This window comes from Rhinoraja longicauda, chromosome 31 (genome assembly GCF_053455715.1).
Source record: "Rhinoraja longicauda isolate Sanriku21f chromosome 31, sRhiLon1.1, whole genome shotgun sequence".
Lineage (NCBI taxonomy): Eukaryota > Metazoa > Chordata > Chondrichthyes > Rajiformes > Arhynchobatidae > Rhinoraja > Rhinoraja longicauda.
The window spans coordinates 18,838,919-18,853,397 of NC_135983.1; the positions used below are offsets into that span (position 1 = coordinate 18,838,919).

Genomic DNA, 14,479 nt, shown 5'->3' on the forward strand with positions numbered 1-14,479 from the left:
ACCATGGAATTTATTTCAATATTTATCTTCAATATTTTTGAAATTCTAGTTATATAATATTTATAAAAACAGTCTCTAATATTTCTTTCTGACACTGCAGTGTAGCTTGTTTTGCATTTATTGCGAGTATATACTTTCCCCTATAAATCTTCTAGACAGGAATTACTGACATTATTCCATAGGGATCAAGGGATTATGGGGAGAATGCTGGACCATATTATTGAATTTAAAGGACCAGGCATGATCACATTGAAGGTGGAGCAGACTCAAAGGGTCCAGTGGCCTACTTCCACTCTTATTTTCCATTTCTGACAAAGAGATGCACAACAGAGGCACAAAATGAGTTTATCATAATTTTGAAATACTCATTTTTTCTCTTTTTTCTCAACTTCTGATACTTGGTTATATTTGGAAACCTAGCTTGTGAGAAATGATTGGGGTAAAGCATTGCGTACACATCTGTAGCACCACATGTTGAACTATCAGTGCTGACTTCAAATTATTATTTCACTCATCAAAATATTATGAACGCTATTAAAGTATTCATACTATTTATTTTTATATTTAGAGATACAGCATGGAAACAGGTCCTTCGTCCCCGTTCATGCTGGCCTTTGATCTCCTTAGTCCTATGTTATCCCTTTTTGTCATGTACTACTCCCCTTAGGGCAATTTACAGAGGCCAATTAACCTACAAATCTGCACACCTTTGGGATCCATACTGCTAGACACTGATATATGATCTGGCCTAGTATGCTCATTGAAGATATATGTTCTGCATTTATATGCGGTTTATTTCCAGATCACTGTTTGCACTGTAATAATTCCTTTTTGGGCAAAGCAATAATGCTGCTATTTCTATGTACAGAAGCTATGTATTTCATTCCTGACACATTGTTTACTCTAAGGCTGATATATAAATAATGAAACTTCCTATTTAATCACTAGAGTATAATGAATATATAACTAGGTTTGCATGTTAGAAGTTTATTTAAATATTATAGCTGGTAAGGAAATATTCTATGCTCATTATTCCAAATATAGATGATAGTCTTCCACTGTAGAGATGGTGTTATAAATGTTTGGTATACTCCCTTTAAGAATGCGCTAGCATTTCTAAGCAAAAGTTTATTTTACATTTGCTATGTTGAACCTACCTCTGCGATACCTCTATTTTTGTGAGAACTGGCAAGTAATCATTGAAAACTTTAAAAGTGTGTACTCAATGTAAAATGCACCATTTTGTTTCATTGCAAATATGCTGAAAAAACTTAGATGTGGTTTAAAAGACTGCTTGTTATGTCAGAGAACCAGTTCCTTTTGAAGTATTCATGAAAGGATGAACAGAAAGATATTTTTGATTCTGAAAGTTTTAGAGGGGATAAGAGCGACTCAGTTTTTGGTCATATCTTATGATGAAACCCAGTTAGTTTTGGCAGCATCCAGCCTAAATATGTAGGATAATTATGAATAAAGACACAGTGTTGTACAATACAGAAACAAGCCATTTTGTTCACCATGTTAATGCTGCTGTATGTTTGTCCACAGTAGGTATGTTGCCTTCTATGTTTTGGCGATACAAGTACTTATCTAGATGTATCTTAAATGCTGTGAGACTATCTGCCTCTACCAGTCTTCCAGATCCAGGCTCCAAACACCTATTCTGTGTGAATAGCTTCCCCCGCAGATCTCCTGTATACCTCTTACCTCTCATCTTAAACCTATGTCCTCATATCTCAGACATCCCCATAGGGAAAAAAATATTATTACTATTTATTATTATTTACTATTTATTCTTACCAAGATTCCAACACCTGCAGTTTCTTGTGCCTCCTTATTACTATGTATACGGTCTACACATGTCATAACTCTATATACCTCTCTAAGGACATACCTCAGCCTCCTTTGCTCCAGAGAAAAAACAACCTATGTAGTTCCTCCTTCTAACTGTAACATTGATATCCAGGCAGCATCTGGTGAATCTACTCTAAACTCTCTATACCACAAGTAATATTACATTTTATATTCACTTCCTACTCTGTTTTGAGCTATAATCATAAGGTAGGAATTCATCAATACCCAGATATAGTTATTGACTGACCATTTTATTATATTGGAGGTTTTACATTAATGAGGGTGAGAGAAAACTATACTTGGTAAACAATAACAGTGTTTGTTGATATTTGATCAATGCGAAAAAAGCTGTGACGGGTTTATTCATTTTGTCAGCAGAATTTTTGTGGAATGTTGGTACAAAATAAAAGGGGTGTCAAGAGAACAAAAAAGAAAGGGAGAAGTAAAAGTGGGAGTGACAGAATTGTTATCTGAAATTGTTTAACTATGAAGTGCAAATTGTTGAACATTGAAGGATCTCATGTGTGAGTTGAAAAATAAACTTCATTAGACCAGTGCTGGGGACCATTAACTGACTCCACAAATTTATTCTAGATAAAAGATATTGTAATGGAAACCACACTTGGACCCTTTCAATACCCTCTCTTGCATGGGTGCCTTTGTTTTAGTTTAGTTTGGTTTTGAGATACAGAACGAAAACAGGCCCTTCAGCCCACCTTGTCCATGCCGACCAGCGATCCCCACACACTAACACTACCCTACACACACTAGTGACAATTTTTACATTTACCAAGCCAATTAACCTACAAACCAGTACATCTTCGGAATCTTGCTTCTTTTTACAATCCATCATTGACTTTAGCAGTTTTTTTTCCTGCTGTCATCTTGAACTGAGAATCGTTGTTGCCAATTTCAAATCTTTCTTCATTTGTCTTCACATCTTCTCTTCCAAGACCTCTGTCTCCAACTCTAGGAATGCCACTGATACCCAAATCCATTGTGTTTAGCTTCATGTCTCTGTGATTCCTATACTCCAATGCGTTTTCATAATCTACTGCATTTGTTCCACGCCAGCACTTTTTCCGTGCTTTGCTTCGTCACCAATCAAGGGTTTACCACCATTGTAGTCAACCAGATCTATTCTATTTTCCACACAATTGCACCCTTCCATCTCAGAACAACAATAGGGCTTCTCTGTTCATTTTCAACCTACCAGATTTTTCATTTAGTGGATATTCATTGCTATTTTTATCAACTCTAGCATGGAGGAAGGAATAGACAGGTGACATTTTAGGTCAGAACATTCTTCCAACCTCTTGCGTGTTATTGTACACTGTTCATGTTATGAAACAATATTGTAACTCTAATATTTGTGCATTTGCAATTACAAGTTCGTTATAGAATGCAACACTATAATATTCCATTTAGAGCTGTGAACTGGATCTAGAACAATCAAATTTTGAAGAAGTGCACTAAACTAAATCTGGAATAATGAAATAATATTTTTAAGTGTTCGCTTGTTAATTATGTTCAGAATGTCACTCTAATGGCTAGCCTTTCACGATATTAAGATTCATGAGGCAATGCTACAAATCTATTGTGTGTTTCAGTGTTTAGGAAAAGTAGCAATGTTCTAACACTATGTTGTCTTGCACTGTGAGTTTAGGGTGACGAGGGCATTCCAGGAATACCAGGAGAACCGGGTTTCCCTGGTGATAAGGTAAGTTTATCAATGGTCAAAGAGTTTTAACATGATTAATTCAAGCTATTTAATCTCTAGTTTAAATCTGGTACTGTACTTTTTTTTAAAAAGCATTGATTTCAGCAGAGGGTTTATACCAATATTAATGAAACCTCTTTCTTATCAAGTATTTTCCTATTTCCATCTTTGAGGTACAGTGCTTTTCTGTACAAGTAAACTGTAGTGCTTTTTTTTAATGCCTGAGTAATTTATACCACATTCAAAAAAAGATTGTGACTAAGTTTATTTCATATATATAATGCCATTTAGCAAACATAATTTCTGAATTTAATTCCTTTGAAAATTAGTTACAACCTTGATAGATGAATCAAAATATAGACCAGTTAGTCTGACATCAGTGGTGGGAAAAATGCTGGAGTCAATTATAAAAGACGAAATTGCTGAGCATTTGGATAGCAGTAACGGGATCGTTCCGAGTCAGCATGGATTTACGAAGGGGAAATCATGCTTGACAAATCTACTGGAATTTTTTGAGGATGTAACTAGGAAAATTGACAAGGGAGAGTCAGTGGATGTGGTGTACCTCGACTTTCAGAAAGCCTTCGACAAGGTCCCACATAGGAGATTAGTGGGCAAAATTAGGGCACATGGTATTGGGGGTAGGGTACTGACATGGATAGAAAATTGGTTAACAGACAGAAAGCAAAGAGTGGGGATAAATGGGTCCCTTTCGGAATGGCAGGCAGTGACCAGTGGGGTACCGCAAGGTTCGGTGCTGGGACCCCAGCTATTTACGATATACATTAATGACTTAGACGAAGGGATTAAAAGTACCATTAGCAAATTTGCAGATGATACTAAGTTGGGGGGTAGTGTGAATTGTGAGGAAGATGCAATAAGGCTGCAGGGTGACCTGGACAGGTTGTGTGAGTGGGCGGATACATGGCAGATGCAGTTTAATGTAGATAAGTGTGAGGTTATTCACTTTGGAAGTAAGAATAGAAAGGCAGATTATTATCTGAATGGTGTCAAGTTAGGAGGAGGGGGAGTTCAACGAGATCTGGGTGTCCTAGTGCATCAGTCAATGAAAGGAAGCATGCAGGTTCAGCAGGCAGTGAAGAAAGCCAATGGAATGTTGGCCTTCGTAACAAGAGGAGTTGAGTATAGGAGCAAAGAGGTCCTTCTACAGTTGTACCGGGCCCTGGTGAGACCGCACCTGGAGTACTGTGTGCAGTTTTGGTCTCCAAATTTGAGGAAGGATATTCTTGCTATGGAGGGCGTGCAGCGTAGGTTCACTAGATTAATTCCCGGAATGGCGGGACTGTCGTATGTTGAAAGGCTGGAGCGATTGGGCTTGTATACACTGGAATTTAGAAGGATGAGGGGGGATCTTATTGAAACATATAAGATAATTAGGGGATTGGACACATTAGAGGCAGATAACATGTTCCCAATGTTGGGGGAGTCCAGAACAAGGGGCCACAGTTTGAGAATAAGGGGTAGGCCATTTAGAACGGAGATGAGGAAGAACTTTTTCAGTCAGAGGGTGGTGAAGGTGTGGAATTCTCTGCCTCAGAAGGCAGTGGAGGCCAGTTCGTTGGATGCTTTCAAGAGAGAGCTGGATAGAGCTCTTAAGGATAGCGGAGTGAGGGGGTATGGGGAGAAGGCAGGAACGGGGTACTGATTGATAGTGATCAGCCATGATCGCATTGAATGGCGGTGCTGGCTCGAAGGGCTGAATGGCCTACTCCTGCACCTATTGTCTATTGTCTATTGTCTATTGTCTAAAATGAGAGTTCTTATCTTTCTGAATTCCATTAGATTTCAATCTTTCAAATCTGAATCGATGTACAAAATAGATTTTTTTTTAAAAGTGTTTGAATCAAAATGTTGATGGGTCTAGTTTTGAAGAGATAAACACTGAGTTTTCTATGATGAGGCAGATGCTGCTCATCCCTCAAAAGCTATGAAGAGTCAGGATGGCAATTAGGCAAGATCTTCACAAGCTTAGAATGACAGGGAATTAGAAATGTTAAATGTGAGGTATGAATACAACATAACAGGCTGCATATTGGGCTTTAGTTGGACACATACCCCATTGCACCAGGAACTACAAGTACAGAAGTCTTACAACTAGGTTTTGAATCTGATAAGGTAGATTTTGTTTTCATGCAGTATGGTAGAATATGTTAAGAAAAGCAGGAGCCTATTTTATATTTTAATTAGAACCAACCCTTGGTTTTATGCTGTTGCACAATGTCATTGATATTTTTTACTCTTAATATGGATGTAAGAGGGTGCCAACTTGGTGCTGGTGATGGTAGTGATCACGAGTAAGGCCATTTTGTAAAGTTAGTGTCACCCTTCTTTGAATGTTGAATTGGCTTGGAGTGATAGTGGTGTTAGGTAGAAAATCAATGTAATTAGAGGAGCAATAATAAGCCATACCTACTTATACAGATACCACATATAGTTTCAGACTATATAAAAATATTAAGAATTCACATAGTTAGATAAGGAAACCATCATTGTTTATCAGTAAAGAAGCAGCTATAAGGAATGAATGTCATATGGACTCATTTTTCTGTTTAGAACCTCTGAGTGTTATCCAACTCAAAAATGACCTTATTTCTCCATGAATCATGCTCTTTAAAATAAGTTTTGATCTTGATAAATTGATTGACTTTGCATTTTTCATTTGGAGTTGCCAACTTCATTTTTCTCAGCAAAAAATGTTTCATGAGTTCTTTTGTTGTAGTAACTTCGTGCCCAATATATTTTATATATCCTGAAAATAACCTGAAAGTCACTAACATTTAGGTGCAAAATCAGGAATAACATGTATAGAGAATAACATGTATCAGGAATAACATGTATAGAGAACAAAAAGGATTGTAACATTCAGTCCAGCACTTGTTCCCGTGGCTAATGGAAGTTTGCCTTATCGTTGTCATTTCATGGGGGATTGTTTTCTTAGCACTATGTGATGGCACAGGAAATATTAAGGCAAGCTTTGGGCAAAGCTAATCCCAGAAGGCAAGTTATTATTTCAAGATGAATTGTTTTTGTAAATGTGCTGTCATTAATTTACTATATATAGTTACAATGGGAATGTATGAAAAGCATTTATGAGTCAATTTGAAACATTGGAACTTCAGCAAAGAAAATAAAAAGTACTGAAATTATTTTAATCCTACTGCTTCAGGAATTTTTTGTAGTGGGTGACTGAACGATTAGGTCAAACACATGCCTTTAATTCCAATAAGCATCCTTATTATGAGAAGATGAACTGCAGGAGAGCTAAAGATTAAAATTAGCCGCGAGCCTTAAATTAATTTATAAATTGATTTTAAATATATTTAAAATCCATACCACTATTTCAGAGGGATGGCATGTAATCCATGCGGTGAATTGTTCCAATTTTGCCAGAATTTTTAAACTATACTGATTGTAGAAGGAGCAGTTGTTTGTCCTTTTCACCATATTGTCTAATCTGCAAAATCAGAATAGTATTAATTTACTTTAAAAGGAGATTAGTTGGACCAAGATCCAACTAGTAAAGGGAATATACCTAGCCTTTGTTAATTGAAAGACATTTGATTATTGCTGCCAGCACCATGTAATTCAAGATGTTGGTTTGGTACTTTATGTTCTTTTCACAATAGCTTGCACAGCATTCTCAAAGAATATGGACAGATTTATTATCCCAGAGCGACTCAAACAATATAATTTAAATATACAGTCAGAGGACTGGATTGCACTGTCCATAGTCCGATGGTGTTGAATCATTATTTGCATTAATTGCACTGTAGAATATTAAGTTACCTCCATGTTGATAAAACATAGATTCAGATAGGATTTCTCATTTAACAAAAAATGACTAATATGGCAAACCCCATTAGCCTTGCACCACTCAATGAATCAAACAGGTTTATTAATAATGCTACATTCCCAGACATGTATCTGATGTTATTGCTCCAGTTTCATATCAATGGTATAATTTCACTCAGAAACAACTAATGATAATATTAATCCACTCCCTCTTGACTCCATTCAGTAACAAGTAAAAGATGTCATCTAAATTTTGATCAGGTTTGAGGACTATAAATCTATTTATAAATGTATCCTCTGGTGATGTGCTTAATTTCCAGGCAAAATTGTTTGAATCGTATTTTCTGGTGGCAAATATAGCTACTACTGCATATTCGTAACTAGTTTTGTGCAGTTAATGATTATGGAGCAGAGTGCTGCCATGGGTGATTAATGATAATTACATTTCTCTGAATCAGTCAATCTGTTGTTATTTCACTACAGGGTAATCCAGGATTACAGGGTTTGCCTGGAATGAGGGGGAAAATTGGGATAGCTGTGAGTATTTGATCCTTTCTCAGTTTTGATATTTAGATATACATATTCCTTATTCAGGTATTCAAAAATCTATCATTTATTTGATATAACATATATATTTCAGGTTCAGAAATTTATATTAAAAATTGCATATTCTACAATCTTAGATATGAATGACGTAACTACAATTATTTTCTATTTGTGCTGATTTAAAGATTCAAATCAAAATAGTCACGAGCTCCAAAATTCATCTACACCACACTCATGTTTCATGCATTGCACAGACAGAAAATAACAGTACTGCAACATTTAGTTGTTTTCCATAAATATCTCAAAGAGTTAATGACACCCATTAATATTGTATGGCCGTAATGCTTCAAAGAACTTTTGTACCGTAGCATCGCTCTCCTGGCATCCATGATTTGGACTAAAGATCCAAGAGTGAATGGATTAATTCTTCAAGCACTCCAAGCAGAGTTATAATCAAGTTGTATGTATATACTTTGTTAATTAAAATACATTAATCTTTACACTGGAACTTTGTTCAGAATGAGCACGCAGACAGAAATTTTCCTAAGACTATGTGTCAGGTATTTGTCTCATGAATGTAAAGATCAATTATAACATATTGTCGTTCTGTAATTAAAACCGATCCTTCACAAAATTCAGAGCATGCACTATAATCTCTATACATTTAAAAGTCTACTGCATTCAGTGCAAACCCACTATTATTGATGCCAGTGGATAAATGGACTTGTAAATGGCCCACATTTTGCAGTTGCTTTGACGATGCAGCTATTACCATTTGCTGCCATCACACCTTGGAATTGACAGTAACTTCAGGATTTCTGTGTGTGCATAGTTTACCTGTAAATCATGCAGTTGGAGTCAATGATTCAGGCATCTTTATAAACTATACTGCTTGCAGCCTTTTCCAACTGAACAAAAGGTAAATCAGATGAGCTGGTGTGAGGTTAAAATTCTTAACAACTACTTTTGCTGTAAAATATCTTAAAATTACATTATGTAAAAACAGAAAATGCAGTAAACACTCAGCAGACCAAGCAGCATCTGTGGAAAGAGAAACAGTTAATGCTTCAATGACCCATTGTCATACTTAAAAATAGAAAGCAACAAATGCAAGGAAATTGTCATAGCCCGTCACAAATCAATAGTCAGCTTTCAGCTGGAATATTGCATATTGATGCACTTCATTGATTTGTTACTTGCATTTGTTTTCAGGGAATAATTGGTGATAAAGGTCCAGTTGGAATACCAGGACCCCCTGGCCTTGAAGTAAGTATAAAATATATTAATAATGATTGCAAATAAAACTTACGTTTATGCTGATGGCGCACTGCTTAAAATCATCATCCTCTATTTTTATTGTTTCTGCATTTGTAGATTGCATTGTTCAAGGACCAGCACACATATCAATAAATGAAATCCACACAATATAATATGGCCATAATATTGTATAATAACCAGTAATTGTAATCACATTGATCCTTTATTCAATCAGGACAAATCATGGAAAATATTTATTTATTCAATGAACTTGCATTGTGCATGCAAGTGTGCATACGTGTGGTTTTTTCAAGGCAAATGATTTAAAAAAATGCTTAAAATAAACTCTATGCTCGTGTATGAACTGGAAGCTGCCAGTACACATGTTCTCAATGTGGAAATCAAATGGCGAGTTATTGTCCTTGATTATAAAGTTGGGGAGGAGGAAAAATATACATAAGCTTCTGATTGAAAGCCACAACATTTTGATGGAAAAACTAAAAGCAAATTGATGCTCAAAAATATTTTGTACCAGTCATTAGATATAAAATATTTATGGTTAAACTAATGTGGGGAAAGGTAGTTGAACGACATGAATGGCAGGGTTGAAGAACATCAGTATCAGGACCAATAATAATTTTACATACCTGCACAAAGTAAATATCAAGGAACTTGGGCTGCAACAGTGTTTGCAAAAGGTTAATCAATAGAGATATGATACTAGGAAAGTGGAGATAGTGAGTGGTGTGGAAGATCAAGGGGATCTTGGAATGTATATGTGCAGATCCTTATAGATACATCCAGATAAAAATGCAACAGAATACAAAAAAAGCAGTTAAGCTATAGAATTTGAAAAAATCAAGATAATAAGGTGAAGTTCATGCTGTTTTCTGAAAGGGATTTCATATTTGACCAATTTATTGAAGTTCTTTTCATGTATAACTTAGAAATCCTTGAATGTGTGCTTAGGATAAAGGAGAACCAGTGGGTGAATTAAGATCTACCCAGATTAAGATCCAGAAAGAATATGATCAAGTACCTCATTCAAAGGATATTGTGGAAAATACAAACTTATTGTGTCAGAGATAATGTGTGGCATTACAGAAAATTGACTGGTTAAACTGAAATGGAGAATAAGAATAAAAATGTATTTTCCCGTTTCGCAAAATGTATTGAATGATGTGTCACTGGGACTCGGGCCACAAATTATGCAAATATACATTTTTTTAAAATGCTTAGATGAGAGCTCCAAAGATTTGATTGCTAAGTAGGTTGATGACACCACGATGGGTAAGAAAGTAAGTCATGAATACTATAAAAGAAGACTAAAAATTAATTTGGACTTGAAGGGTCCAGGGTGGCACCTAAAACGTCGTGACATGTGTAATAACTCAGTGTGGTTTACTATCTTACACTCTTAAGAAAGGATGCAAACATGTTAGAGGCAGTTCAGAGAAGGTTTACTAGACTGATACTGAACTGGATGGTTTATCTCATGAGGACGTGAGTGGTTTAATCCTGAAGTTGAAAAGAGTGAGAAATAATCAGCCGGAAGTAAATACAATCCTGGGGGCATTTGACGAGGTGGATGTGGCGAGGTTGTTTCCTTTTGCGGGAGAATCTAGGATCTTGGATTAATGTTAAAAAATTGCAGGGAGAGGGTGGGTGACCCATTTAAGGCAGCGTTAAAGTGAATATTTTTTTCCCAATACCTTGTGGGTTTGTGACTTTCTTTCCCAAAGGCTGGTGGAGTTAAAAGTTATTGATCAATAGGCTGAATAATAAGATTGAGGTTGTAATCAGATGAATCATGATCCTGTTAAATATTGTAGCAGATTCCAGGGCAAGTGGCTCACTCCTACTCCTGATTCACGTAATTATTTATATCGTTGATTAAATCTCAGTTTAAGTAGTGCCTAGAATTTCGATCACCAAGTTATAGGAACATTTTGTTTGCATTGGAGAGAGTTGTGAGGAAATTAATTTTTTTAGTTGCCATGATTGGAAAATTTTAACTATGAGCAAAGATTGAATCGGCTGGGGATATTTTCTTTGGAACAGAGGTGACAGAGGGAAGATTTAACTGAGGTAAATAAAATGATCAGCGACCTTCGTGAAATGGGAAAAATCCACTTGCCTCAGCACATGGGGTCAAAACGAGAGACAAAGATTTATGGAAGTATATGCCTTAGATGAGGGATCAAAAGATCACTTGGAGTGAGTGGTTTGAAACTCCCAGAAGGGTGATAGTGGCAAAAACACTCATCCCATTTAAAAACCACTTGGATGTACTTGAAGAGACATGACTTGAGGATTAGGTTGGCAACTCTTTTTTGACAAGCACAAATATGATGGGCCAAATGGCTTTTCTTCGATTTGTAGTTTTATGATTCTATGTCACTTCCACATTTTATCAGTGTCATGAAAACGTATCTCTAGTTTCTCATAACACAAATTTGTGACACACAAACTGTCTTTGTGAATTTGGATTTACACAATACTTTATTAATGAAAAAGACGGATTATTTAACACCTTTAATGTAAAATATCACAATGTATTGTGTAGGAGCTTTATCAGATAAAATCTGATTCTGAGCCACATAAAGTAATACTCAAGAGAAGGACCAATGGTCAAGAGCTTGATCAAATGATTGGCTTTGTAGAGTGTTTTAAAGGACAAGAGAGGGATAGTGAGGTTGAGAGTTTTAGAAAGGAAGTTCAAATATTTGGTCAACCGAAGGCATTAGCGCTGACAGTGAAGTGAAAAAAGAGGGTACACAAGACATCAGAAATTATGAGTGCCGATTTCTTGGAAGGCTATTGTCTTCCAAGACTGTTGGGGATTGTAAGGATTGAAGCAGAGCCAGGCCATAGAGAGATTTAAATACTAGAATGAGAAATTTAGAATCCAGGCAATGTTGGACCAGGAGCATTTGTAGAATAATGATAGAATAATGAAAGCCTGACATTTCCGTATTCTAAATAAAAATTAGGTCAGGTTTTGTTCCATTTTGGTCTGTTTGATGTTTATGTTGGATATGGACTAACAGCAGCTGTTTCCAATTCTGTGCGCTGCTTGTTCTCAATTGAGCCATTGTTTCTATGAGCAACGATACAAGAATCCATGTCCTCCCATTTAGAAACAGTTTTTACACAAAAAAACATCAATAAAAGGTGATTGTATTCATGGACCCACAAAATTGAAAAGCCAGCATGAGAATTTTAATTCGACTTTAAAATGCGATACAAATATATATGAAAAAGCTGACACAAAAAAATGAACTATATTTTAAATTCACTGATTGAGGTTCTGCTTTGCTTTCCCCAGTCTCCAATGTTTAATTATATAAGTATGTAAATATTTGTACTTTGCAGATATTAGATTGCTGCAACACTGAAGCAGATACAGCTCCATCCAGTCAACACCCCCCCCCCCCCCCCACCCGTGTGATCCTTGGAGCTGCACTATTCTTTCACTTCCCCACATATCCAACAGACCTAGAGGCTTTGCTGCCATGCTCTGGAGGTTATCGCTGTGTCTCAGGCAAAGGAATGAGAGACCCAATCTCTGTTTTTTTTAACTTTTTCTAAATGTCTGAAAATCAGAGACATTTGTAAGAAGCTTAAACATATTTACACTTTTAAAAAATCAGTAAAAAATAATAATCGTAGTGTATTTTGCCACCCCCTTCCCAGTTCTCCCACTAGTCTTACTGTCTCCGACTACATTCTATCTTTGTCCTGCTCCCTCCCCTGACATCAGTCAGAAGAAGGGTCTTGACCAGAAACGTCACCCATTCCTTCTCTCCAGAGATGCTGCCTGACCCATTGAGTTCCTCCAGCATTTTATATCTACCTTCGATTTAAACCAGCATCTGCAGTTCTTTCCTATATTTAGTGCCATACTTGATAAGCTGACAAAGTGATAGCTGGAGTTAAACCCTCACTAGTATTCAAGTTAAATATGACCAAGCAACTTTTTTTAGCTGTATTTCGAGTCCCAGTTTTTTAAAATTTGCATCGCTCTTTGGTTTTACGTTCCAGAGCCTCATCAAAGAATTTGGTTGCTGCCCTTGTGCAATGTGAACTGTCACTTGCATTGTCCTCGTCAGCATTAGCTTAATTTATATCAAAGAGAATTTGTTTCAAGAACTCTATCTGTGCCAGAATTTTTTTATTTTGAACTGAAGCTCGGCTCTATGGAATATATCTAAGTGTTTTGGGACCAATTCAGCAATCCCCTTTCTAATCAAAGGATATTTTTAGTTGGATAAAAAACAAAATTGTTTGGATCCATTTTGTTCATTCTGATTATGTGTTAAAGTTAAATTATTTCTGATGTTTATGCTGATGCATATAAAGTCAACAATCTGTCAATAGCGGTAGCATATGTAAAAATAGAATGAGAGGATATTCCTAAATACAGTTCAAAACTATAATTTGCAAATTTTGTTTCCTATTTGGAGGGAACATATTTTTGATTTTAGCTGAGGAATGTTTGTGAAATCGATATTGCAGTCCTCAGAAATTTGCTATCATCCTCCCAAAACATGATATCATCTGCAAATTTAGATATCATAATGTTTTTGAGTCTAAATCTTAATTATGAACAACAGTAGTCTCGGTACGGAGCAAAACATTAGTATCAATAATAGTAACCATGAATCTACAGGCTTGTTATTAAGCCTATCTAATTTACTCCTGTCATTCTGAGAAGAAAATCACCCATACTTACCAAATTATACGTGTGACTCCAGACCTATGTCAAAACATAAGAAGCAAAATGGACTAACCACCTGACATCAATCGGGGCACATGGGAAAGGAGCATGCAGCATAGTAAACCCTGTAAAGTTCTCCTCATAAATCTCGAGGAGTCACCACAAGTGGCAATGCAGTGGTATACAGTCAGGATAGAATGATCCTGGGCTTGTACATATTGACTCCAGACCGCCTGACTTCTCATGGCAAGGAAATAAATCACCTACTCAGCTGATGAATCGATGTTCCACATGTTGAATGCTCTTTGGAGGAACTGAGAGTGGCAGAGGCATAGCATGCACTCTGAGTGGATGAACGTTAATGTTCATCAGGAAGAGTGGTTTAGCACCATTGGTGGCACTGCCCTGAAAGGCATGTCTGCTGTTTAAATTGTGCCAGTTGGTGCAAAAGCCCACCAAAGTGATACATTCATTTGATTTTTCCCTCGCCAATTTTTATTTTAGAAATGCCTCTGTTGTTAACAGTATTGGTCTACACAAATCACAGGGACACAAGCTTCCGTCATAGA

General features: G+C 36.4%; 1 protein-coding gene across 1 annotated transcript in view; it reads left to right on the forward strand.

Moving 5' to 3' along the window:
* The window catches only part of LOC144608367 (uncharacterized), a 334,350-nt gene that overhangs the window by 156,611 nt on the left and 163,260 nt on the right, over positions 1–14,479 (forward strand). Inside the window, 3 exon segments of the mRNA XM_078426045.1 lie at positions 3,521–3,574; positions 7,871–7,924; positions 9,146–9,199. Of these exon segments, the coding sequence (XP_078282171.1) occupies positions 3,521–3,574; positions 7,871–7,924; positions 9,146–9,199 (162 nt within the window).